The sequence below is a fragment of the Periophthalmus magnuspinnatus genome, chromosome 1 (assembly GCF_009829125.3).
Source record: "Periophthalmus magnuspinnatus isolate fPerMag1 chromosome 1, fPerMag1.2.pri, whole genome shotgun sequence".
Lineage (NCBI taxonomy): Eukaryota > Metazoa > Chordata > Actinopteri > Gobiiformes > Gobiidae > Periophthalmus > Periophthalmus magnuspinnatus.
The window spans coordinates 11,476,211-11,499,706 of NC_047126.1; the positions used below are offsets into that span (position 1 = coordinate 11,476,211).

The 23,496-nt window shown below is 37.8% G+C and overlaps 1 protein-coding gene across 1 annotated transcript; it reads right to left on the reverse strand.

Annotated features, from left to right (window-relative positions):
• tmc6b (transmembrane channel-like 6b) lies at window positions 1–23,368 on the reverse strand. Its single transcript, XM_033967118.2, has 21 exons — window positions 23,304–23,368; window positions 19,872–20,041; window positions 14,014–14,153; window positions 13,426–13,581; window positions 11,631–11,795; window positions 8,975–9,083; window positions 8,813–8,897; window positions 7,682–7,939; window positions 7,196–7,404; window positions 6,956–7,100; window positions 6,208–6,363; window positions 5,226–5,404; window positions 5,050–5,140; window positions 4,848–4,945; window positions 4,594–4,689; window positions 4,445–4,520; window positions 3,276–3,409; window positions 1,256–1,432; window positions 1,093–1,171; window positions 934–1,020; window positions 1–308 (listed from the first exon to the last, which is right to left on the reverse strand). Exons 2-21 carry the CDS (start codon window positions 19,925–19,927, stop codon window positions 294–296), a joined length of 2,511 nt encoding a protein of 836 aa, XP_033823009.1. The 5' UTR covers window positions 19,928–20,041; window positions 23,304–23,368; the 3' UTR covers window positions 1–293.
• Between the last annotated feature and the right edge of the window lie 128 nt (window positions 23,369–23,496).

Genomic DNA, 23,496 nt, shown 5'->3' on the forward strand with positions numbered 1-23,496 from the left:
CTGTTTAAAAAGTATAACATAATTTAATTTAAAACATTAAAACAATAGAACAGACACTTTTCACCAATATCATTCATAACTCAACAACATTCAGGCTAATCTACATTAAACAGTGTAACAAAAGTTTAAAAACAGGTAAAAAGTTAAACCAAAACTTCACAGTTGGTTTGAAAGTGCAGCTAAAACAATATATAAAATCTAGTCTCCAGTTTTGTTGCGTTTAGTTACTTGATTAAAATAAAACTCCAGTTACGTGCTTGTCCAGTTTTGTCCCACAGTTTAAAGGAGCCCACTCAACAGTTCGAGTCCTGAAAGAGAAACACGGAGGAAACATTCAGCTAGATGTATTTATGCATCACTTTCGGTTGTGATCTACAGCAAATATCCTATCATTTGCATGGCCAGTTAAAATCAGATAATCAGATATCCAATAATTAAATCTTAGTTAGAATTTGCACCTGTATGTGTGTTTACATGCACAAAAATCAGATGTGTCAGTTAACTGTTCAAATCAGATAATCTGATTATGCCAGAAAACAGATTTTTGGTGTGTATGTAAACATAAACAGTGACTAGGACTACTTGGGGAAAACGATATCCATATATAGAGTCAAAGTACTGTGTTTGTGATAACCTTTAGGTTTAAACCTGTTTAGGACCATTAACACCCAACATTATGATTTTTAAAAATACCATATTAATGGTAAGTTTTTATTATTATTCCTATAATAGATGAGATATTGTTTTTTATTACGATTAAACTTGCATTCCTTATTATTAACATTAAACGTTATGGATAAATCTTTGTTGTGGGAACTATTCTCAGTGCTTCTGTTGTAACCAAGGCACACTGCTGATTTGAAATTCACTTAAAACTTTTTCATAGATTTTTCCAACAAATCACCACCAAAAAAACAAACAGATATGTCTGACCTGACTGGTGAGTCTCTGCGCCGGAGTCCGCCTTTTTTCATGGATGGCCTGAAGACGAGTGATGAGGAACTTTTTGTCCTCTCCCTCCTGATAGACAAAAGAACAAACAAAAACACAATGAATATATAATAGTTAATAATAATAATAATAATCGCTTACATTTTTTATTTGTTCTTGCAGAAGGTCGATGATTTTCCTCTGACCGTCGACCACCTGACTGTGGAAGTAGATGATTATTCTGACAAAGACAAAAACGCATTTTTGGTTAAAATACAGCATATTTTTTATCAGTAGGTAATAATAAAAGTGTGCCGATTCTCACAGAAAGATGCCAGCTCCCACAAACAGGAAGAATGGGTGTTCAACTAAATAGGAATGTGCTCTGGCCAACACCGACAGGTTGGGGTTATCCTTCTCTAGTTCCTCCACCCAGCGCTTTCCTGCCTGGATCATGGTTTCGAGCTGTCGAAAGGGACCACACGAAGAGGATGGGGCAATACTGCAGATCAGACACAGCAACATTAATTTCAGCAAAATACATAGGTAGCTGATTAAGATCACCAAAAGAGGAAATTAATAACAGTGTACAGTTGAAATCAGAACTTAACATACTCTATATAAAGACTTTTTTTTTTTTTTTTTTTTTTTTACACTTTTTTTTCCTTCACTGTCTGACATGAAATCAGGCTAAACCTTTTCTGTTTTAGGTCAATTAGGATTACCAAAATTATTTCTATTTCTAAATGCCAGAATAATGTGAAGGAATGAAGACAATTTTTCATTACATTCTTCAAAGTCAGAAATTTACATACAGTAAGATTACTATGCATTTAAACAACTTGGGAAAACCCAGATGATGATGCCATGTCTTTGGAAGCTTCTGATAAGCTTTTGACAGCATTTTAATTAAAGACACACTTGTGGATGTATTTGAAGGCACACCTGAAACACACAGCCTCTTTGTGAAACATCATGGGAAAGTCAAAAGAAATCAGCCAAGATATCAGGAAGAGAATTGTGGACAAATGCCTGAAGGTGCCACGTTCATCTGTTCAAACAACTATACACGTATATATAAGTATAAACATCATGGGAATGTCCAGCCATCGCACCACTTAGAAAGGAGACAGGTTCTTTGTCTCAGAGATAAAAGTGCCGTGGTCCGAAATGTGCATATCAACCCAAGAACAAAACCAAAAGACCTTGTGAAGACGCTGGCTAAACTGATAAGAGTGTGTTATTATCCACAGTGAAACAAGTACTGTACTGACTGGGGTGGGCTGAAAGGCCACTCTGCCAGGAAGAAGCCATTACTCTCAAAGAAACATAAAAAAGCCACATTACAGTTTGCAAGTGCACACAGTGACAAAGACCTTATTTTCTGGAGGCATGTCTTGTGGTCTGAAGAAACTAAAATTTAACTGTTTGGGCATAATGAGCATTGTTACATTTGGAGGAAAAAGGGGGAAGCTTACAAGCCTGAGAACACCATCCCAGCTGTGAAATACGGGGGTGGCAGCATCATGTTGTGGGGTTGTTTTGCTGCAGAGGGGACTGATGCATTTCACAAAATGGGTGGCATAATGAGGAAAGAGCATTATGTGTAAATACTGACGAAAATAATCTCAAGACCAGCCAAGAAATTAAAGCTTGGGCGCAAATTTGTCTTCCAAATGGACAATGACCTGAAGCATACTGCCAAACTGGTTACAAAGTGGCTTAAGAATAACAAAGTCAATGTTTTGGAGTGGCCATCACAAAGCCCTGATCTCAATCCTATTGAAAATTTATGGGGAGACCTGAAAATGCATGTGCAAGCAAGACGGCCTACAAACTTAGTTACACCAGTTCTGTCAGGAGGAATGGGCCAAAACATTTGACCCAAGTCATACAGTTTAAAGGCAATGGTACCCAATACTAATGAAATGTATGTAAACTTCTAACTTTGAGAAAAGTTATGAAAAATTGTCTAAATAATAATCATAATTCTAGCATTTAGCAAATAGAAATAATTTTGGTAATCCTAACTCTTAAATCCTAGTCTGACTTCATGTCAGACAGTTACAAAAATTGTGTATTTTTATATAGTATATGTAAACTTCTGGTTTCAACTGTCTACGCATATGTTAACATCAGGAAAATGTCAAAAACAAAAATGCAATGTATTTGACAATGTTGGACAAGAAAAACATTTTGAATTGTTTTATTTTGTTTTTCTAAGGACTAAATTAAATTGGAAACGAGATTATTATTGTTGTGAGATATTGCCCAGCCCTACTTCAAAACAATAATCTTTGTATATGGTACAGAATATATTGCCCTCCTCTGTCCTGAATGCTAACCTCCACATGGTGTAAGTGACACAGACTGACGCTCCCACAAAAGATGGGATACAGAGGAGAGTGATGAACACTGTGGTCATCTGGCTGACTCTGTATGGCCTTCTGGGAGCCTGACAGTTCATCATCACACTGCCCTGAGAGGAAAGAGGAAAAACACGAGGTTACTACACACATTTGACATACAACATACAGTATTATAGAGTTTTAAACTAATGCAATCTGAATTCTCAAATGGCAAAAGTGGAACATAATGCAATTTCAATGAACAGATTAGGATGAGCTACAGAATGTAATAAAATATGGAAAATCTAGGTTGTTTTGGCAAATGATGACTACTCAGCTCTGTTTAGCTGTTATCAGAGCATGGTTAGAAAAAACGAGCAAATCTACTTTAGTTTTTGATGAAGACATTCTTGATTTTTTTTAACTTACAGAAATATTGAGCCATTTTAGCTCTCTCTATCCATATATTTGTTACATACTATACAACAAATACTTGAAAAAAATAGCAAACTAACTGACATTTCTACTTTTGAAATAAAAATGTGTATCCTATTTTTTGTAAAACTAAAGAAAACCATTAGCATTTATCTGATGTATGTTAATCAGACTCCAGTTGCCTCCATAGTGGAATTTTGAAGATTCTGATGACATATATTTTAGAGGGTCTATTGATACTTTACAGCTGATGTCATCTAAAGTCCCTGGGGTGTGATGCTAACTGTAGGTTCTGTCTGAAGCTCTGTTGCTCAAGTTGGATTTTAATATAAGTTTTGTTTTAATGCTGCTGATCATAAAGAATGGACTTAGTTGGAACTATAACATGTGAGCTGATTTGTGCTGTTAAACAAGTCCCTCTCATATAAAATTACAATCACAAGCTAGATAGCATTAGCCAAAAGTTTCAGTTGTTCACTCTTACTTCTTTTGTTGAAAATCAACACCTAAAGGACTATGAACACTCTTATTATGCAGAGGCTCCTGAAAGGATGTTGTTTAAATCCATTTTGCATTTTTTCAAACCATCTTAAAACTTCTTTGGCAATGTTTGCTAATGCGTGCATAGACATACACACAGAACACTCCCAGCATGATCTCTTTACTAAGTATCAATAGTATAGAGGTGATATCAGAATCAAAAGTGCAATTTAACATATAGATCACTGTACCTTCTTTATATAAAAAAGCAACAAGAGTTTGAGCACTTGCACTGCTGGGAGTATTGGCGTGAAAAGGACACCTAACCTAAATACAAACAATAAAGTAATTAATCACAAAGAACAACCTCTGCATGAATAAAAGGTAATCTTTAGCTCACCAAGCCAATGTCTGTCCATAAATGAGGTCCAAGACATTTCTGGGGATATCAAACACAGGCTTCCTCCGGCGTTTTAGCACCTTCTCTGAAAACAGTCTGAGCAGAAAAAAGTTAATTTTAACAACATTCATTTTAGCTTCCGCTCATCTGTATAAAAAATTAATGGCCTATAGAAAGTTGTAACATCATCTGAAACCCAGCAATGCAATGCTCATATACAGTAACCATTTAGGAATCAATCTAGTAATACAAACCTCCAAAGAAACTCTCCAAACAAAGTGTCCAATAGTGTGAAAAGAAAGTCCATAATTAGGAAGCGATACAGTTCTTGTCCCACAAATGTTTCCCAGCACTAAAATAGACACATTCATTTGAATACACACATTTACCTATATTTGTGTGTCTGTTTTAACTGGAAAATCTGAAAAATAAAAGAAATATTCACAATCAATTTACCTCTAGGCCAATTCTTCTCGGGTTTTCTGCAACACGGCCCAACCAGTGGTAACAGAGGACTCCCAGCACACTCATTTTAAACATCAAATTTCTGAAAGTCGTCATAAAATCTTTAATAAAATACATTAGTTAAAGCAATGACCCAAGTTTAGAGCCCCCAGAACCTAAGTAGGTACCTGCCAATGGCCACATAGGTGCGGAGAGAGGGTGAATCGTAGTCCTCCATCCAGGCAGCGGCATTGAACAAACCAGGCACTAACAGGTTAATGACAGACACCACCACAGGGAGGGCCAGCATACTCGCCTCTGTCAGTATAGGGTTCTTGTTGACACTACGGGACTGCACCTCCAAGTTCTGTAGAAAATGAAAATTACATTAATATAACAGGCAAAGAGATAGGAGATGTGTTATGGCTAACTCCTGTAGTTAAACACTCTTTCACATCAGAACCAGCATTACAATTTGAGATGTAACCAGGGGTGGGTAGAGTAGCCAAAAACTGTACTCAAGTAAGAGTATTCAAAATAATGCTTCTCAAGTTGGAGTACAAGTGCTGGTCCAAGTAATTGCTCAAATAAAAGCTAGAGGGAAGCAAGGGAAACTAATTTAAAGGTCCTATATTACACATAATTGACTCTTGTGAGCTTTAAGCCATGTTATAATGTTGTTCCCTAATTAAAAACATAGCTGGAGTTCTTTGTTTCATTCATACATGTTTGAGTAACCCTGCATTATCAGTCTGTACACATTTTCAAAGCTCCAAATGCTCTGGTCCACCTTGTGATGTCATATAGTAACATTTTTCAAGTTACCTTTTACCTTTTGTTCAGTAGAGATTGGCAATTCCAGAAGTGAAATTATCCAAATGATTCTAGTGAAGGTGTGTGAAGTGTAAAAACACAGTGGAGCACTACCTGTACCACATGACACTGCAAGATGAAAAATAACTAAATACGCAGGATTTGTGTGTTAAATGTGTGTGAATGGGACAAACTTCAGGTAAGAATACTGTTACATTGTACAATATATTACTCAAGAAGTCAAACTATTATGTGGATGGTACTGAGCCAAGAAAGTATTGAATTTAAGTTGTAACAAAAAAAATGTAAAAAGAAATGACTAAAGGTGATTGTAATGCAAGTCACCTCTCGTCTCACCTTGTGCATGTACTCAGAGAAGAAGTAAATGCCAAAAGCACATCCGGTGGTAGTGGCGATGCAGATGGTCCACGCCAGACCGTGGACTGTGACTCTCCACAGCCTCTGGCACACAGTGTTTTTCACCTTACTGTGGTTCACCTCTGCCAACAGCTCCTGCACAGGAAAACAAACCAGGGACAAAGTGAGAACTGACAGGAGTGAACTAACGTACAAACATTACAACACAATATTATAGCCTTATCCACCCTGAGGAATAACATTTATTGGAATTTTGTGTGGAAGTAACAGCTGCAAAAAAACAACAACAAGGCATTGGGCATGGAAGCTAACGATCCATTCATTGTGTCATGATATTACTTGATACAGTTCAGCATTTCTGAAAACTGGAGAGTATGAGTTTCTTCTGGTGGTGCACAGACACCTCTTTAGTTCTAGTGTTTACTTAATTAAAACTACATTTTATCTACAATTTCCGCTCTTCTTTTGATAATTTCGTAGCTAAAGCTATTGTGGTAATGGTGTAGTTCTATTTCAAGACCTGATTAAGACATGGTTTAGACCTGGTGGTTTTAAGTAGCTCAAATCTGTTCGTTGGTAGTACTTAGTGCTAAAAGCTTGAGAGCCACTGATATAGATAATATAGACTGAAGATAGTACAATCATCTCAATATCACTGTAACAGTATCCCAAATAACATGAGATCCTTTTTACGTAATATATGACCAGACAGAGTAACTGTACAGACCTTTATTTGTGTGCAGATATTCTCAGACATGAGTTTGACTGAAGTCTTTTTGATGACCTTGAAATCCCAGGAGCAGAAGACCTTCATGGCCAAAATACTGTGTGATTTGTCAATCCTGAAGCTTTTGCCAAAAGATTTGGACATGCTGCAGAAGAGATAAGACAAAACTAAATATTTACCAAGCATATTTTTTAAAAATATAAAGACTTTTATTGTTTAAAAAAAAAAAAAAAAAAGAACCTGTAAACAAGGATGATACAGGTGATGAAAAATGAGACTCCGATGGTAAAGAAATAGGCCAGTGGCATGTTGTATGAGAGCTTAGAGTGACACTCTAGTTTGGTTCCAGTGGCTGTTGAGATGGCAACTGCTTCATGATCCAAGCAAGTCCTCCGCAGTGTGTAGTTACAGTAGTACCCATAGTACATCACAGTGTCTGAGAAGTATCCCTAAAAGACAAAAAGTAAACATTTAAAAGACCCTCTGTGTAATTTTTCTGGGTACACCATATGCATGGAGATGCTATTGCTTTGTCTGAAATGTTCCACAGTATGGTTTTAAACGTATCCTTCTTCCTATCCTTATTGAATTTCAGTTTTAACTGAAAAACATCTTGAAAAAGAATACATTCTTACTGAAAGTGAAGTCACCGTTTCACACATCTGACCTGTAACTTATATAATGCACCTTTATTCATGGTTGCTATATGAGTTTGCTATGTCTTACCGCCCCTGAGAGCAGTTCCAGCCCCGTGAAGGGGAGGTTCTTTGGGTGGGGGTCAGGTGGGTGCACTACTTGGGGCAGCACCAAAAAGGCCCCAGTGACAAGGAAAAGGAAGAGGTTGAAGAAGAGCAGTGTCTGGAGGAAGAGGAAATAGGACAACACCCCTGTCCCGAAGCGTCCGCTGACCCTCTTTAGCGCCACCTGCCAAAGCTGCAGGGAGTGCAGGAACGACAGCCAGCTGTACCAGGCCTGCCTCGCCACCTGAAAACAACAAACAACACAGATTTAAATACATCAATAAAGATTTCATCAAGTTTAGAATGAGGTTTTGTTGTAGTGCATGTATGCAACGCGGGCCTTTAGAAATTCTCAAAAATACGGGAAAAGAAAATTGGACATGCTGCTTTTATTAACTATGTGCCAAGACTATTGAAAGTACTACTGTACCTCCAGACAGGAGGAGCCCCTTATTACTATTAACACCAAACCAAAAACACACTTTTATATATTAGTTTTTATTGAGATTTGGATGGGAGACCACTGGGAATACGCAGTACACACACATACACAATGAAAATGGTGTTCTTGTTCAACTTGTATGAAAGGTGCTATATTATAAATCATTACTTCTTTCAGGCAGCACGTCAGTTCCAAAACATGATAAAAGAGTCAGTCTGTAGTTAACAGTCACTGAGATACAAACCTTTGCTATAAACTTAATCACATAACTTTTCACAACTCTAAAGATGCAAGTGACCCAGTGTTTCTTACATCAGCTTTGATTAAATTAACCATGCAAGAAAATACTCACGTAGATGTAAAAAACAAGAAAATCTGGTCAATAATCTTAGTCACTTCACATAAACAAAAACTGATAAATGCTTGAGCAACAGAGCAGCACCGAACACACACCTGCCAAAAGAGGAACTTGTTCATGTTGCACAGGCTCTGGTTCACTCAATGATTTCTGGTTAGGTAGGGGTATTATTTCAACATCTCGACTGAACTAACAGATGATGAATTATATACAAATGTACAATTAATGCAGAAGTCGCCTATGATCAGAAGATCTAGAATAGAACAATATTTAAGTTCAGAGGAAGCTCAGAGACCAGAGACATGACAGTTACTCACAATTATAATGTAATACTTGAGGCGACTGCAGCAGGGGATCTGACGACTAGACACAGTGCGATGCTCCTTTTGTAACGCCAGCCGCCTGAAAACAACAAAGTCATGTGACCCCCAAGCCCTAAATGGCAGAGGTTTAAACAAACGACCAGTGGAGAGTCTGACCTGAGTTCTGTCTTTTCGGCGACACTGAGAGGCATCCCCCGCAGCATCCTCACTCTGTCACTCACCGACAGGTTCTGGAGGTTGTTCACCAAACGGTCCCTCTTACTGACTGCAAATCAACATGTACAGTGAGGCAAATAAGTATTTGAACATCCTGTGATTTGCAAGTTCTCCCACTAGAAATCATGTTGGAGTCTGAACTTTTCATCTTAGGTGCATGTCCATCTAAAAAAAATATGGAAATCACATTGTATGATTTTTTAAATAATTTATTTTCTATGTTACTGCTGCAAATAAGTATTTGAACACTTGTCTATCAGCTAGAATTCAGACCCTCAAAGACCTGTTATGGTACGTTCACACCGGTGCGTCAGGTGCGTCGCGTTCACATGTAAAGTCAATGGTGGACACGCGTCTTGACCACGCTGCGTTTAACACGCGCGTCCACCATTGACTTTACATGTGAACGCGACGCACCTGACGCACCGGTGTGAACGTACCTTGAGTTCACCCTTAAAAAGTCCACCTCCACTCCACTTATTATCCTAAATTAGAAGCACCTGTTTGAGGTTGTTAGCTGCATAAAAACACCTGTCCACCCCATATAATCAGTAAGACTCCAACTACTAACATGGCCAAGACCAAAGAACTGTCAAAATGCACAAGAGACAAAATTGTAGACCTCCACAAGGCTGGAAAGGGCTACGAGGCAATTGTCAAGCAGCTTGGTGAAAAAGATCCACTGATGGAGCAATTATTAAAAAATGGAAGAAGCTAAACATGACTGTCAATCTCCCTCGGACTGGGGCTCCATGCAAGATCTTTTTTTTTTTTTTTATTTAGAAAAGGGACAGTGCATATTAATGAACATAAGATACATATGTAAATATGTCAGATTTTAGCCACAGGCTAGTTTCCATCTGTTGTCCCTGGACAGGTTGATAGTCACATTTAACATAAAATACCACATACACAAAATACAGTCAAATACATACAGGGCAGGACAGAAGCCAAGTCAAAAACATAAACTCAGGAGGTCTCGTGGGGTCTCAATGATCCTAAGAAAGGTGAGGAATCAACCCAGAACTACAAGGGAGGAGCTGGTTAATGACCTGAAAAGAGCTGGGACCACCGTTTCCAAGGTTACTGTTAGTAATACACTAAGACGTCATGGTTTAAAATCATGCATGGCACGGAAGGTTTCCCTGCTTCAACCAGCACATGGCCCGTCTTAAGTTTGCCAATGACCATTTGGATGATTCAGAGGAGTCATGGGAGAAAGTCATGTAGTCAGATGAGACCAAAATAGAACTTTTTGGTCTTAATTCCACTCGCCGTGTTTGGAGGAAGAAGAAGGATGAGTACCATCCAAAGAACACCAGCCCTACTGTGAAGCATGAGGGCGGGGTAGCATCATGCTTTAGAGGTGTTTTTCTGCACATGGAACAGGACGACTGCACTGTATTAAGGAGAGGATGACCGTGGCCATGTATTGCAAGATTTTGGGGAACAACCTCCTTCCCTCAGTTAGAGTATTGAAGATGGGTCGTGGCTGGGTCTTCCAATATGACAATGACCCGAAGCACACAGCCAGGATAACCAAGGAGTGGCCCCGTAAGAAGCATATCAAGGTTCTGGAGTGGCATAGCCAGTCTCCAGACCTAAACCCAATAGAAAATCTTTGGAGGGAGCTCAAACTCCGTGTTTCTCAGCTACAACCCAGAAACCTGACTGATCTAGAGAAGATCTGTGTGGAGGAGTGGGCCAAAATCCCTCCTGCAGTGTGTGCAACCCTGGTGAAAAACTACAGGAAACATTTGACCTCTGTAATTGCAAACAAAGGCTACTGTACCAAATATTAACATTGATTTTCTCAGGTGTTCAAATACTTATTTGCAGCAGTAACATACAAATAAATTATTTTTTAAAAATCATACAATGTGATTTCCAGATTTTATTTTTAGATTATGTCTCTTTCAAACTAGCAAAATCACAGGGTGTTGAAATACTTATTTGCCTAACTCTATGATGAGACAACAAAATTAACTGCACTTACTGTACTGTACTTAAGTACAGATCCCTAAAATTTGTACTTAAGTACGATACTTTAAAGTACATTTTTTCATGTGATACTTTTACTTGAGCATTTCCTTGCTCTAATATCTGTACTTTTATTTAACCAACAATATTGAGTAATTCTTCCACCACCACATATACGTATGCTGCCTAAATGGTAGGATTTACAAGACTATGGGTGTTCACATTTGTACTGGTTTAGTCCTGGTTAGAGCCTAGTTTAGTCATGTAGGCTTGGTTTACTCCTGGCCTGGTCCTAGCCCAGTCCTGGTTTAGTCCTGGTTTAGTCCTGGTTTAGTCCTGGTCTAGCCCTGGTCTAGTCTAGTTATTTTCGGGTTAAGTCCAAATTTTGATGTGGTGTTGGACCAAGTATCCAAGGATTTCAATGACTTAAGTCCTTGTTATTAAAGTTAAAAGGTAGTTTTAGCTGGAAGATGTTTACCAACCACAACTCTAAACAAATTTCAACACTGTGAATTAACCAGACTAGGAAAATAGTGGCTTGTGAAATTAATGTAAATCTCTACTGTCAAGCTTTATCCATAGATGTTAGACTTGTTCATAATGTAATAAATGTTACCTTCAGTCCCATCTGCGTTTGTGCCGTCTGCCTCAATGCCATAGCCTCGGATACTGGGACGGGACGATCGGGAGAAGTCCCTGATGGAGGGCCTGCTTTGTCTTCGCCTGCGCAGCTGCATGGTGCGGTTGTAGTACTGAGAGATGATGGCTCCTCTGTTCCGGCCTAAGCACAGCACAAGCTAATTATTAAACAATACTAGTGTTATCAAGTTACTGATATAACTACAATTTTCAATATAAAATGATTGCTGTTCTCGTCACTTACATTACCCCTGACACTCTAAAACTTGTCAGAAAAGGCCCTATATTGTCCATTGTATGTAATTTCTTTCTATCTAGTATTGATGCGTGTTCAAATCAGTCCAGTTTTGATATTAGTTTTAGTATCAGTATTTGGATAGTTTTTGCTTGCTTTTTTAAATTGCCTTTTTCTTGTACATTATTCATTTTCTCCTCAGGTGGTAATATGATCTTGAAAGTTCAACTGCCCTTGGGCAAATTGTTGATCATCACAAAATATAAACACATTTATGAGCTATTTCTCTCTCGCTCTTGTATTAATGACAAAGAGTGTGAGGAGGAAGGAGTAAAAGATAAGATAATGTGTCAAAGTGCTGTGGCCCAGTGTACCGCCAGACAGGAAGAGACACATTCTGTAATGCTGAGGAAGCTTTGTGCTAGAGACTGTTTATTTTGTTATTAGCTCAACAATGTGTACTGCTGTAAACACTTGGTTTACATTGGGATTTAAATATAACTCTGGCACTAGAAGTTAATAACAAAACTAATTAGCAATAAGGCTGCCATGACAATCACTATATCAACTTACCGTTCAAAACACGACAGACAGGACAATAATTTTAGGGGCATTAATCTTTATCGTGGTGTTTTTTCTTTGTACTAATGGGAAATTTCGGTTATTTTTCTATACAATAATCAGATTTGAGCTATAGAAGGCTGAATTATGAACTATGACTCATTATAGAGACAAACTAACTACTTAAGTGTTGCATTCTGTTATTTATTACAGCTCATATTTTTTAACAATATTTTTTGGGGGGATAATTCAGCTTTCATGGTTTAGTTTTAATATTACTGTGTATCGTCTATATCACATGTGTCAAACTCAAGGCCCATGGGCCAAATTCGGCCCGCCACGTCATTTTATGTGGCCCGTGACAAAGTAAATTAAAAGGTATGATAATAATGTCAGTTTGTCAGGAGATCCACAGTTAAACAGACACTTTTTCATGTCTATGCAAATCCGTATGCAATATTTGTAACTTGAATAATTAATAAATATAGAAACGGTTAATTAACAAGATTAAAACGTAGTGACATTTATCTTACAGTTACATCTGGCCCTTTGAGAGCAACCATTTTGTTGATGTGGCCCTCGGAGAAAATGAGTTTGACACCCCTGGTCTATATTTTCTTCAACAACATATCGCAATTCAAAATGTGTTATCGTATCTGTATGTTTTAACCCAACCTGTAGTTCTGGAGGTGCCAAAAATCTCTCCACACCATTCCAAGTTGGTCCCCAAAGGCTTTAGAAATGATAACTATTCTGTTGAATTATTCCAGTTCAATTCATCACATGCCTACTGCCATCAGAAAACTTTGAGCACTAATACATGGATAATGGTTTATGTCTAACATAACTCTAAATAAGGCTAGCCAGTGCTTTGTTTAAGTACTTCTTGAAGGGGGAAAGTAGGAGGTCCCCGTTTAAACCTAGTATTTATGTTGGTAGTGAAAGACCCCCCTTGAACCCAATTATTCATACTGACCGATGGTTCGACTGGGCATGGAGGATAGGACCTTGAGGGTGGCAGAGGACCATCGCTCCCTCATCAAAGTGTCTGTCTGCCCCTCCTCTGTATCGAGATGTCCCTGCCTCCTCCTGTAGAGGTCATTATTAGGACTGGACAAGTACGGCACGTTATCTAAAAGAGGAAACAAGCCCATGTCAGTGACAAGACTTTACAATTCCAGCCCCAAATGTATCATAAAACAAGTTGTATTAATTTTATCTGTGACAAACTGCTGCTGTCAAATATACAATGAGGCTTAAGCCAATATTATGAAATTAATATACATTTTGTCTGTCTTGAACTGAAGCATCTTTGAGTGTCATGAAAAGCGCTATACAAGTGTTATGCATCATTATTATTATTGTTGTTGTTAAAAGTAGAAATATATTCTTATCTTTTTTTACAGTGCCAAATCAAAACATAAGTAAAAACTAATTGCACAGTTAGCTAAATTCATAAAAGAATTAGCTGATATCCAAGTGTCACATTTTACACTATTACATAGTGTCTCAAAATCAAAACGGGGGGTCCTGTATTGACATATTTGTAGAGGCCGTCAAATACCTCTGCCCTCTTCCTCTTCCTCCTCCAGCTCCCTCTGCAGCTGCTGTAGCTCGTGGGCATCAGAGAATCCAGCATTTTGACTCTGCTCCTCAATCAGCTGATTGAATGAGTCGTGAACCCCTGCTTCATCTGCTGGACTCCTGAAACACAAGGGGAAGGTTTTAATATGGACAAACATGGTCTTAAATACAGTGATTTTCATATTTCAAAAGTTTTAGCAATTTCATTATATTAGCTGTGAAGCAGATCAACCATGGTCTATACATCTCCATCATTGTATATCATTTGTTACAATAGCCTTTGACCTAGGAGAAATATATTGCATAATAATGCATAATTAATGAATGTGTCTTTAGCCATGTCAAAATGAAGTTCTATCTCTTTTGGGATAGACAATAAAGTTTCTCTTATCTTATGTTTTATATTGAAAAACTTTGGATATTGTGATATCACAGGTGCACTGTGGAATTTTCCAGTGGAGGGTCTGCCACCACAACATATGTGGAGTTGTTATTGCTTTGCCTAAAATGTTCCACAGTAGTGCATGAATGAATGAATGAATTTTATTTTGGTTGTTTAATATTTTTGAAAAAGATAAAACAAAAGATTTTCTTCATTACTTACATCCAAAAAAGGATTGGGCTGAAGCTGTGTGCTTATGTGAGCCCATGCTGACCAAAAGATAACTTCACAATATAGTAACGAAACCAAATCAATTTTCTTTAATCAATATCTTAAACAAAATGCCTTGACTCATATAACCTACAGCAATGTATATGTATGAATGAATTCATGTTTTAATTTTTAATTTACAGTGTTAATTATTTTAAATTCATCATTGAGATTATTCCAACTGAATGCCTACGGGAATATCCTTGTTCATAACATAAAACAGAATTGTAAACATTTGTAACTTAATGATTAATATATATAATATAATTTAATAAATGGTAGTTGAGAGTAGGATAATGGAATCTTGCTTTATGAATTATTCTTATTGCCCTTGTCTGTAGTTTAATTATAGGATCTATGCATAAAACATACAGGATTTCCCCAAATTTCCAAGCAATAAGATAGATAGGGAAGCACAAGTGATTAATATAATATATGCAGGCATTTCTTATTCAATACAGATTAGGTTTTATAAAGTATACAAACAGTATTTGATATTTTACTCTGTGTGGTTGTGGTTTCCAACATATCTGATGATCTATGATCACTCCCAAAAGCCTTGTCTCATAAACTTGTTCTATTCTGATTCCATCCAAAAACTATTTTATATTAGAGTTTGTCTTACAGGATCCAAAAATCATGACTTTTTACTTCTTCTTGTTCAACGATAACTTATTTAAATTGAAACTTTTTTTAAAAGTGTATCAACTCTGTTTCAACTTGTAGAATTAACTGATCTACATCACATCCTGAAGAATATAAATTTGTATCATCTGCAAAAATAACCAACTACAATATTCTAGATATTTTACAAATGCCATTCAAATAAAGAATGAATAATCTAGCTCTATGTAACTTATATGTGTCTCCTGTATTTTTCTTAGTTACAAACACCACAAAAAACAGCAAATGATCACTTATATCTGTCAGAAATAATCCAATTTTAACTTAGGTTAGGTTAGGTTAAAAAAAATGTTCTCGATGTTAAAATCCCCACATACCAAAAGACTTACTACATCGTTAAGAATATAACTTAGTAAATTTCCTGTTAAATTCATCAATACATGATCCTGGGGTCCTATAAATGCAGCTAATCAATATACTTTATGTGTTAATTAATTTCTTATTTCAGCAACGCACCCCATCAACTCATCAACAGAAGAAGCCATTTCTTCCTGTCATGATCCCTGTTTGCTGTCCTCCTGTGCTGTGCTCCCCCTCCCTCACCTGCCTGTCTCCGGAGATGGGCGGAGTCCTGGCTCCTCCCGCGCACACCTGCAGCCCATCTACACAATCATCACCACCTGCTGTGGATAAGAGGAGTCAGGACCAGACACTCGGCGCCGGAACGTCTGCGTGTTACATGTGAATGCTACTGCTTGGCTTTGTATCTTGGTGTTTTGTGACCCTTTTGATTTATGTGGATTATTTGCTCCTCTCCAGACCTCTGCCCAAGAACCAGCTCCGGAGCCCCCGTGCCTGAACCTGCACTTCTACCCTGGTATGGTCTCATGTTGTCCTTGTCTTTGCACTCGTGTGTCTCCCTGGTCCCGGACCCGCACCCACGCTCCCCAGCATCTGTGGATCCATGAACTATGTTAAACTGTTGCACTACTTTGTGAAGCACCCTTGTTCCCCAGCTCTTGGATTAATGAATTTTGATTAATTTTTGCACATTTCTGTGAATAAAGCACTGTTAAACCTTTGAGTCGTGCAGTTTTGGTCCCTCCGTCTTGCTGGTTACGACACTTCCATAATCTTACATTTTATACCCCTTTTTACAAATAAAGCAACTCTCTCTCCCGTTTTGATTAAATAAATTATAATCTAATTCATTATGCAGTTCTTTAGCATTTTAGCTATCTCAGAAACTTGGCTATGTGGCATTAAATTTGAATTTAAGATTATTTAAGTCTTTTATTTTGTCCATATTTTTAGAGATTCCAGCTGTGTGATCACAGAAAATCGTTCTTTTGATGCTTTAATACTATCTTCAGAATAATATCCACAATCCAAATTTAAATTCTCAGACAAATAATCGGGATCAATGTCTGTTTCTACATCATAGGACTTGTAATCCTGGTGTTCAAATGTATTAAAGTGTATAATTGCTTTTTTTTCTTTTTTTTTTTGGTTAGCCTACTAGGTCTGACAATACCAAGCAGTTCATTTTTCCAAGTCAGTCTTCTATTCTTACTTAAATTTGTCCATCTTTGATTTCTTGTATTGTCATTATTGTGGCTCCCTCTGGTGTTTCATTGAGTTTGATTATAACTTTACAGTTCCTAGTCCATGTATCCTGGATCTTCTGTTTCTTCAGTACTCTTGCCTGTTGTACAATCTCTGTATTTTTTCCAGTCAGGTGTTCATTTACATATACACCTGAACCCTTAAAGTTGAAGTGCTAACGTTAACTAAAAACTCATGTTTGCAGTTTGCAAATCTCAAAATGATCGTGGGGCTATTCCCTTGTTTTAAAGAGATGGTGTGACAAGCAGTGATGTTCCTACATTCCAGAGTGATGCCTTTGCCAAGTGTGTGTAGTTCACTTAGTGGAATGTCTTCACCCTTATCACCAGCAGTAGTCCTGGCATAGGTGCAGTGACTTGTCATCAGTCCAGATATCATCCTTCCTTGTGTATTGTTCCAAGTCATCCACTCTTTTTTTTGTAATTCATCAGTCTTGTCGTTGATTATATCCCTTAGTTGTCACACTTCATCAATTAACTTCAACTCTTCTGTCATTGAGATGAGTGATTTTTTTCACTTCTTCCATGTCCTCAACCATCTTTTTGCCATTGTTTTGTATCTTTTGGTTAAGTTATGTTACTGAGTTGTATTGCTAAGTAATCAGACTGTCATTCAAGTGACACCCAGACTTAAGCCTTGCCAAAAATTTTCCCCAGATAGAAAAAAGTGCACAAACGTTTTGTTTAAAGCTTGGATGGTACTTCCTCTGGGTGATATTTAGTGGACAGCAGCAGCCATCTTGTTTTTGAAATGTGTGAATTAAAATTTAAACTTATTTTTGAGCAATAAAATAATCATTATTATTGATATATTAGTTGAATAGTTAACCTTAATGCTATACTGGAGAACAAGCAAACTAATATGTCCATGGAGACAGAGCAGACCCCACACCAAAAAAGTTATAGTATCCCTTTAACAAACAGAACTGATCTTAACATAGCATACTTTGAGGAGGGAGGCCTTCCTGACTCAGCTGTACTCCTGATGTGGGCAGCATCCATTTAAACAGCACAGCTACAATGAACCTCTCGATACAATTAACACAGCTGACAAGGGGAGTAGCACTGTGATCCTGAACTCGGCTGATTACAAGGCTAAGGTGAACAGCCTGCTCAGTGACACCACAACCTGAAAATGACTGAAACAAAGTGGGTACCAACCAGTGGGTACAAAAAGAAGATCATAGACGGTTTACATAAGCTCGAGAAGGAAGAAATCATTGACTATGCTGGTGACTCCATTCCTTGCATCTATGGCCTCCTAAAAATCCACAGACAGGGAGTACCCCTCAGACCCATTCTAAGTAGCACAAACTCCATTACGTACAATGTGGCCAAACACCTGAAGACCATCCTCCTCTGGTTGGCAATACCATATTGAGAACACAGCAGAGTTTGTGAGCAAAGTCAAGCTTCTCCAATTTGACCCAGATGAGACACTGATTTCCTTTGATGTCACCTCTCTTTTCACTTGTACCCACACATCAGTAATGGAGGAGGCAGCAAGAATGAGCCTACTGCAGGATACTGAGCTAAAAGAGAACCAAACTGTCACTTGACCAAATCTGTCACCTGCTGTATGTTTAAATACCACATATTTTCAGTTCAGAGGATTAAATCCACAGCTGTGCCATGGGCTCACTGGTCTCTCCTATTATGGCTAACATATATATGGAACAATTTGAACAGAATACATTAGTCTCATTTCCAGGCACTCCACCCATGAATTGGTATCAACACATGGATAACAACTGGACTAAAATTAAAATTCAAGATTTGGAACCCTTTACTGCACATATTAATGCTGTGGAACCGAACATCAAGTTCACACAAGAGGCCAAGGAGAAAAAATTGGCCTTCTTAGATTATGCAGCGATGATAGTAGATGACCAGGGGCTCCAGGTAGAAGTCTCCAAGAAGCTGACACACCAACTAATACCTGTTTTTAAATTCACATCATCCACTGCAGCACAAACTCTGAGATATTTGAACATTACAACACAGAGCTCAAGTGGTTCCTACAAGCACAGAGGGAAAAGTGTAAGAAGAACAACACGTGCAGAAAGCCCTCTCTGCTTGTGGATATTCAAAATGGGCCTTCAATAGATCTAAGACAGCCAAAAAAAAAAACGGACAACAGAGAACCAGAACCTATGGGAAAAGCTGTAAACATCACAGCTGGTGTGTCTAAAAAGCTTCAGAGGATTTTCAGACAGCATGAAATTCCGGTCTATTTCAAACCTACAAACACTTCACGTCAGAAACTGAAACTGAAGAAGCGGCTTGGATGGGCAGCGAAACGTCTTAAATCTAGTCTACTCAACTTTTGTCCAGCTGACAGAATTGAATTTTTCTTTTGGTATGGATCACACCTGGATAATTGAGGGATTACACAGACATCATGACTCATTATAAATACAACCCAAAGTGATTCATTGCATTATTTATGTGTTGCAGGCTATGTTTTTAAAGATATTGTAAATTTAGAATTGTTTTTGGTATAAATCAATTAGATTTCAGCCTTACCATTTATCGTCTATATTTTCTTCAGCAAAATATCACACTTTAAAATGTGTACTTGTGACAGACCTATATGGCCAGATAACCCAATAATTACATCTGATATTGATGTTGTGTTCACATGGACAAAAGAAAACACCTGGTAACATGTGTCATCTTAAACATTGCTCTTTCATTTGTGCTTGTCAATAGCTGCAAAAGTTTGAACAGAAAGAAATTAGATATAACCGTTTATGTGGTATACCAATAAACAGATAAATCCGGAAATCATAATCAGTCAGTGTTTTATATAGTTAAGAACAAATCAATACATTTCCCTCTGTATTCAGTCAGTATGATAAAAATACAACTTAGAGGTTTCTTAATATAAGCTCTTGATTATACTACTACTCCCATGTAATACTGAGATAGACTTACTCTAGTCCAGCTTCCAGCAAATCGTAGTCATAGTCGAAGCTCACGTTTCGGGCCATTATTCTTGAACTGATTTCTGTTTGGTCAGAGATTGGACCAGGAGCGTGGGATCAGGGCCGCACCCGTTCAGCTGCCCACTCCACTCCCAGCATGCTGTTTGTTTGTGCCTTTACCTGTAACAGAGAGGGCAGGGGGGAGGGGCATGAATGAAAGGTATGAATTCCAGTAGACTGTGTTACAACTTGTCCTGAAGGGAAAGACAGAAACTAACCAGAGCTACATGAGACCTAAGTGTTTCAGATGTCTTTTTAATAGCCTCATAGTGTAGCCTTCCAATCTCCAACACATAAATACATTAAAAACATAGACTGTATGAAGAAGTGGACTAAGTGAGTGTGACGTTACTCATAGCTTTTGGCTCCAATCAAATGAGGCTCATTGAGGCTAGCAGTTACAGGGGTGAATGTGGAGCCGAGTTCCAAATTTGGAAATCTGACCGTAAATAGCACCCAAAGAGCAGACACTTAGCAACACTGTCAGTCAAACCTGTTTCTAACACCAGCAGGAGCAACCTCGGGGAAGACGGTGCTTGATTAGTCTGTAATTAATGTTCATATCTTGAACAATGGATAAAATAGTGACATAAAAATACCAGGATCACGTAGAGTGGGTCAGTGCAAACATTTTAAGAGCAAAATGACAAGATTCTCTACAGCAGTTACAGAGAGGGGTGATAATGTAAAGTGAATTAGAGTTGATGAAGCCGGAAGTGCACCCAAGAGCACTTCCTATTTGGAATGCCAAGGCTAGCAGCTAACCATACAGTCTATGGTTCAAAAGGCGTTTTATTACCAAGAGCAATAATAAACAATGACTCCACACAAACACGTCAAGTGGAGTTGCTACATTGTTGTAACACGTCTAAAAGCCAATGTGTTTCAGTAGAATGTTTTGAAATTTTCACATTAATTGCAAAAAATGTCTGTGCTAAAATGCAATCAGTTTATTTTTTTCATCACAACAGCAGTCACCTCGCAGTGCTTCACAAAACTGTTGATTTATCAAACAGAAACAGTTGGAAATTTAACAATGAGAGAACAGCCATAAAAAAACAGATTGACCAACAACTTTTAATTTATGATTGAGTGTTTAAAGGAAAAAAAGTGTTCCACATCAATAGTTTCAAGTTAACACGCATTAAGCCCACAGTGCTTTGCTCCATGTATAGGCCTGATATAATTACTATATCGACTTATCGTTCAATATAGGAAAGCTGGAACCATTTTTTGGGGTCAGTATTTATCGTGTTTAATTTTCTTTGCACTACTGGGACATTTTTGGCTATATGATGAGATTTAAGCCATAAAAGGTTGAATTAATAACCTTCACCTATTAATGTATTGCAGCTCAGCTTTGTGGCTCAAATCTGCTCTTGGGTTATTTTGTCAGAGGCATAAATCAGTTTCAGCGTTATAGTTTATGGTCTATATTTACTTCAGCAATATATCGCACTTCAAAATGCATGACAGGCTTATCTATGTAATGTTTTTTTGTTTTTCACAGCGCTTCCCTTTTGTTACAGTAGGGCTCTATAGTACAAGCGGTGAGTTCCCTGTAGTCTTGTGAAAATGATGATGACAACGTGTGACGGGCACCACTGTCACACTCAAATGAGTCATCAAAATGTATATTCATGAACAACACAGAATCCAGCATTGTCCCCAATCACAAAGAGACCTAGTCATTATTACTCCTTTTCTCCCTCAGCACTCAGATCTGCTCTCTCTCTGATGTCCATATAAACCAACAACAAAGCATTAAAACTGGCTTGTAATTATTTACAACACACAACATACAAGTAAATTACATTCAGATGTCTAATACAGGCTCTTTCTGCATAAAGAAGGACAAATACCATTATTTTCATAAAAGTACATTTTTAGGCTTGATCGCCATCTCAAAGCATATCAAATAAACAAGCTGCATTTTTCTAAAATAACCCCAAAACATTCATGCACTGACTCAGAAGATCACTATGTAGCATTTTTTTATGCTTTTTTAGGTTTCAGCAATGACTTCCTGTTTACATTACACAAATACACATCAGCACAGCAGTGCATTAATGATGGAAAAAATGTATATGTTTGATAACCTCTTTGTATGGATCATAATTTACAAAGAGATTGATTGAGATTGGGATTATATGTAGGTGTATTATAAATACAATAAAAGCTAGTATACAGAAAGAAAATTCTGAGTGCACGCTACTAAAAAAGGCTACACTGGACTCAGTCTTTTTCGTGTCATTTTCCTATGGGATATTAATGTAATATAAAACAGCTTTGCATACTTCCATGGTTACATGCACAAATCCCTTAGTTCCAGGTTCAGGGTGGAGGTCCTCTCTCAGTGACAACACCAACTTATATCACAGTTAGATCAGTGGAGCAAACAACTTTTTTTCTGTAACACATTTTTTTCATTATGAAGACTTTCTAGATCATGTTACGCACTGAAAGTTTCCATAATGCATTGCAGAACAGACAAACTTCTACTTTTTCCAACCTCACAAAGGTCACTCTGTCAAATATTACTTCATTTTAGTGAATTTTTTATGTGGTCTCATTGTGTAGACCTATGGGAATCCAGGAACTAAGCCAGGAAACAGAGTGAGATCGACAGTGCACATAGATAGAAGGACAGGGGGTCAGAATTGAATGAGACAATGGAAAACACAGTGGTTGATGCAGCTTGAAATAGCATTACATATGGGTGTTGTGGTAGAAGGAAGCTGACAAGTATTTGTCATAAGCAATAAAGTTATAGAGTCAAAAGTGCACTGTAAAAACTCTGATACAACAGGACTTATCTGAGGATTTGGGAGTGCCCACTCTCACAACTTTCAACTAGTCAATTGGCTTTCACAGCGCTGGGAAAAAACAACAAGAGGAATAGGACCGTGCCACAGTGCATAAAGGCTTTGTATGGGAGAAGAGAGCAAACACTTTATTGTTGTGTTGTCAAGTAAGTTTGGCAATGTAAGTGACAAAAGATTCAGTGGGAACTGTGAATCTTGCATGTAAATAGATTTAGGATGCCTAAAAAACTATTTCCAAGTTAAATTAGAGGTTGCAATGGACAGTTCAAAACTAGGGCACAAATCTGGCAAAAGTAATGTTTCCACTGCCTATGCAATTACACAATCAGTCAAACGAAAACGAGACACTGAAGAAACTTTGCAGTAATCGTTTCCTGGACGAGCAAAAATCCGTATATAGCTTAGCCTGAGTTCAAAAGTCTTTACTAATGGTGTAAGTTTGGTAGACAAGGAAGCTACCTGCCGTATTATAACTTCAGACAACACAAAATCGCATACTGTAGAACATATGCAGGAGACGGCAGGTTAAAACCGATCGAGTAAAAATATAAACTTACCACGGTGCTAAAATCCCGAAAAACCCGTTCACAGTGCAACTCTCTACTGTCAGTCAAACAAAACACGCTCACTCCAGAACGGTGGGACGTACCAACTCAGCACGAGGGGGGGGGGAGTCTACCAATCAGCGACAAACCTAAAACGAAAATCTAGTAATTTTTGTAAATGAAAAATTAAAAAAAAATAGCATCT

Bases quoted from the DNA above. Each gene is read 5' to 3' on its own strand.
- tmc6b (XM_033967118.2), bottom strand. From the start codon at position 19,927: ATGGCCCGAAACGTGAGCTTCGACTATGACTACGATTTGCTGGAAGCT. The intron at 8,898-8,974 runs GTCAGACTCTCC...TGTTGTTTTCAG, and splicing joins GCCGAAAAGACAGAACTCAG to GCGGCTGGCGTTACAAAAGG. The intron at 4,946-5,049 runs GTAAATTGATTG...TGTCTATTTTAG, and splicing joins CGAGAAGAATTGGCCTAGAG to TGCTGGGAAACATTTGTGGG.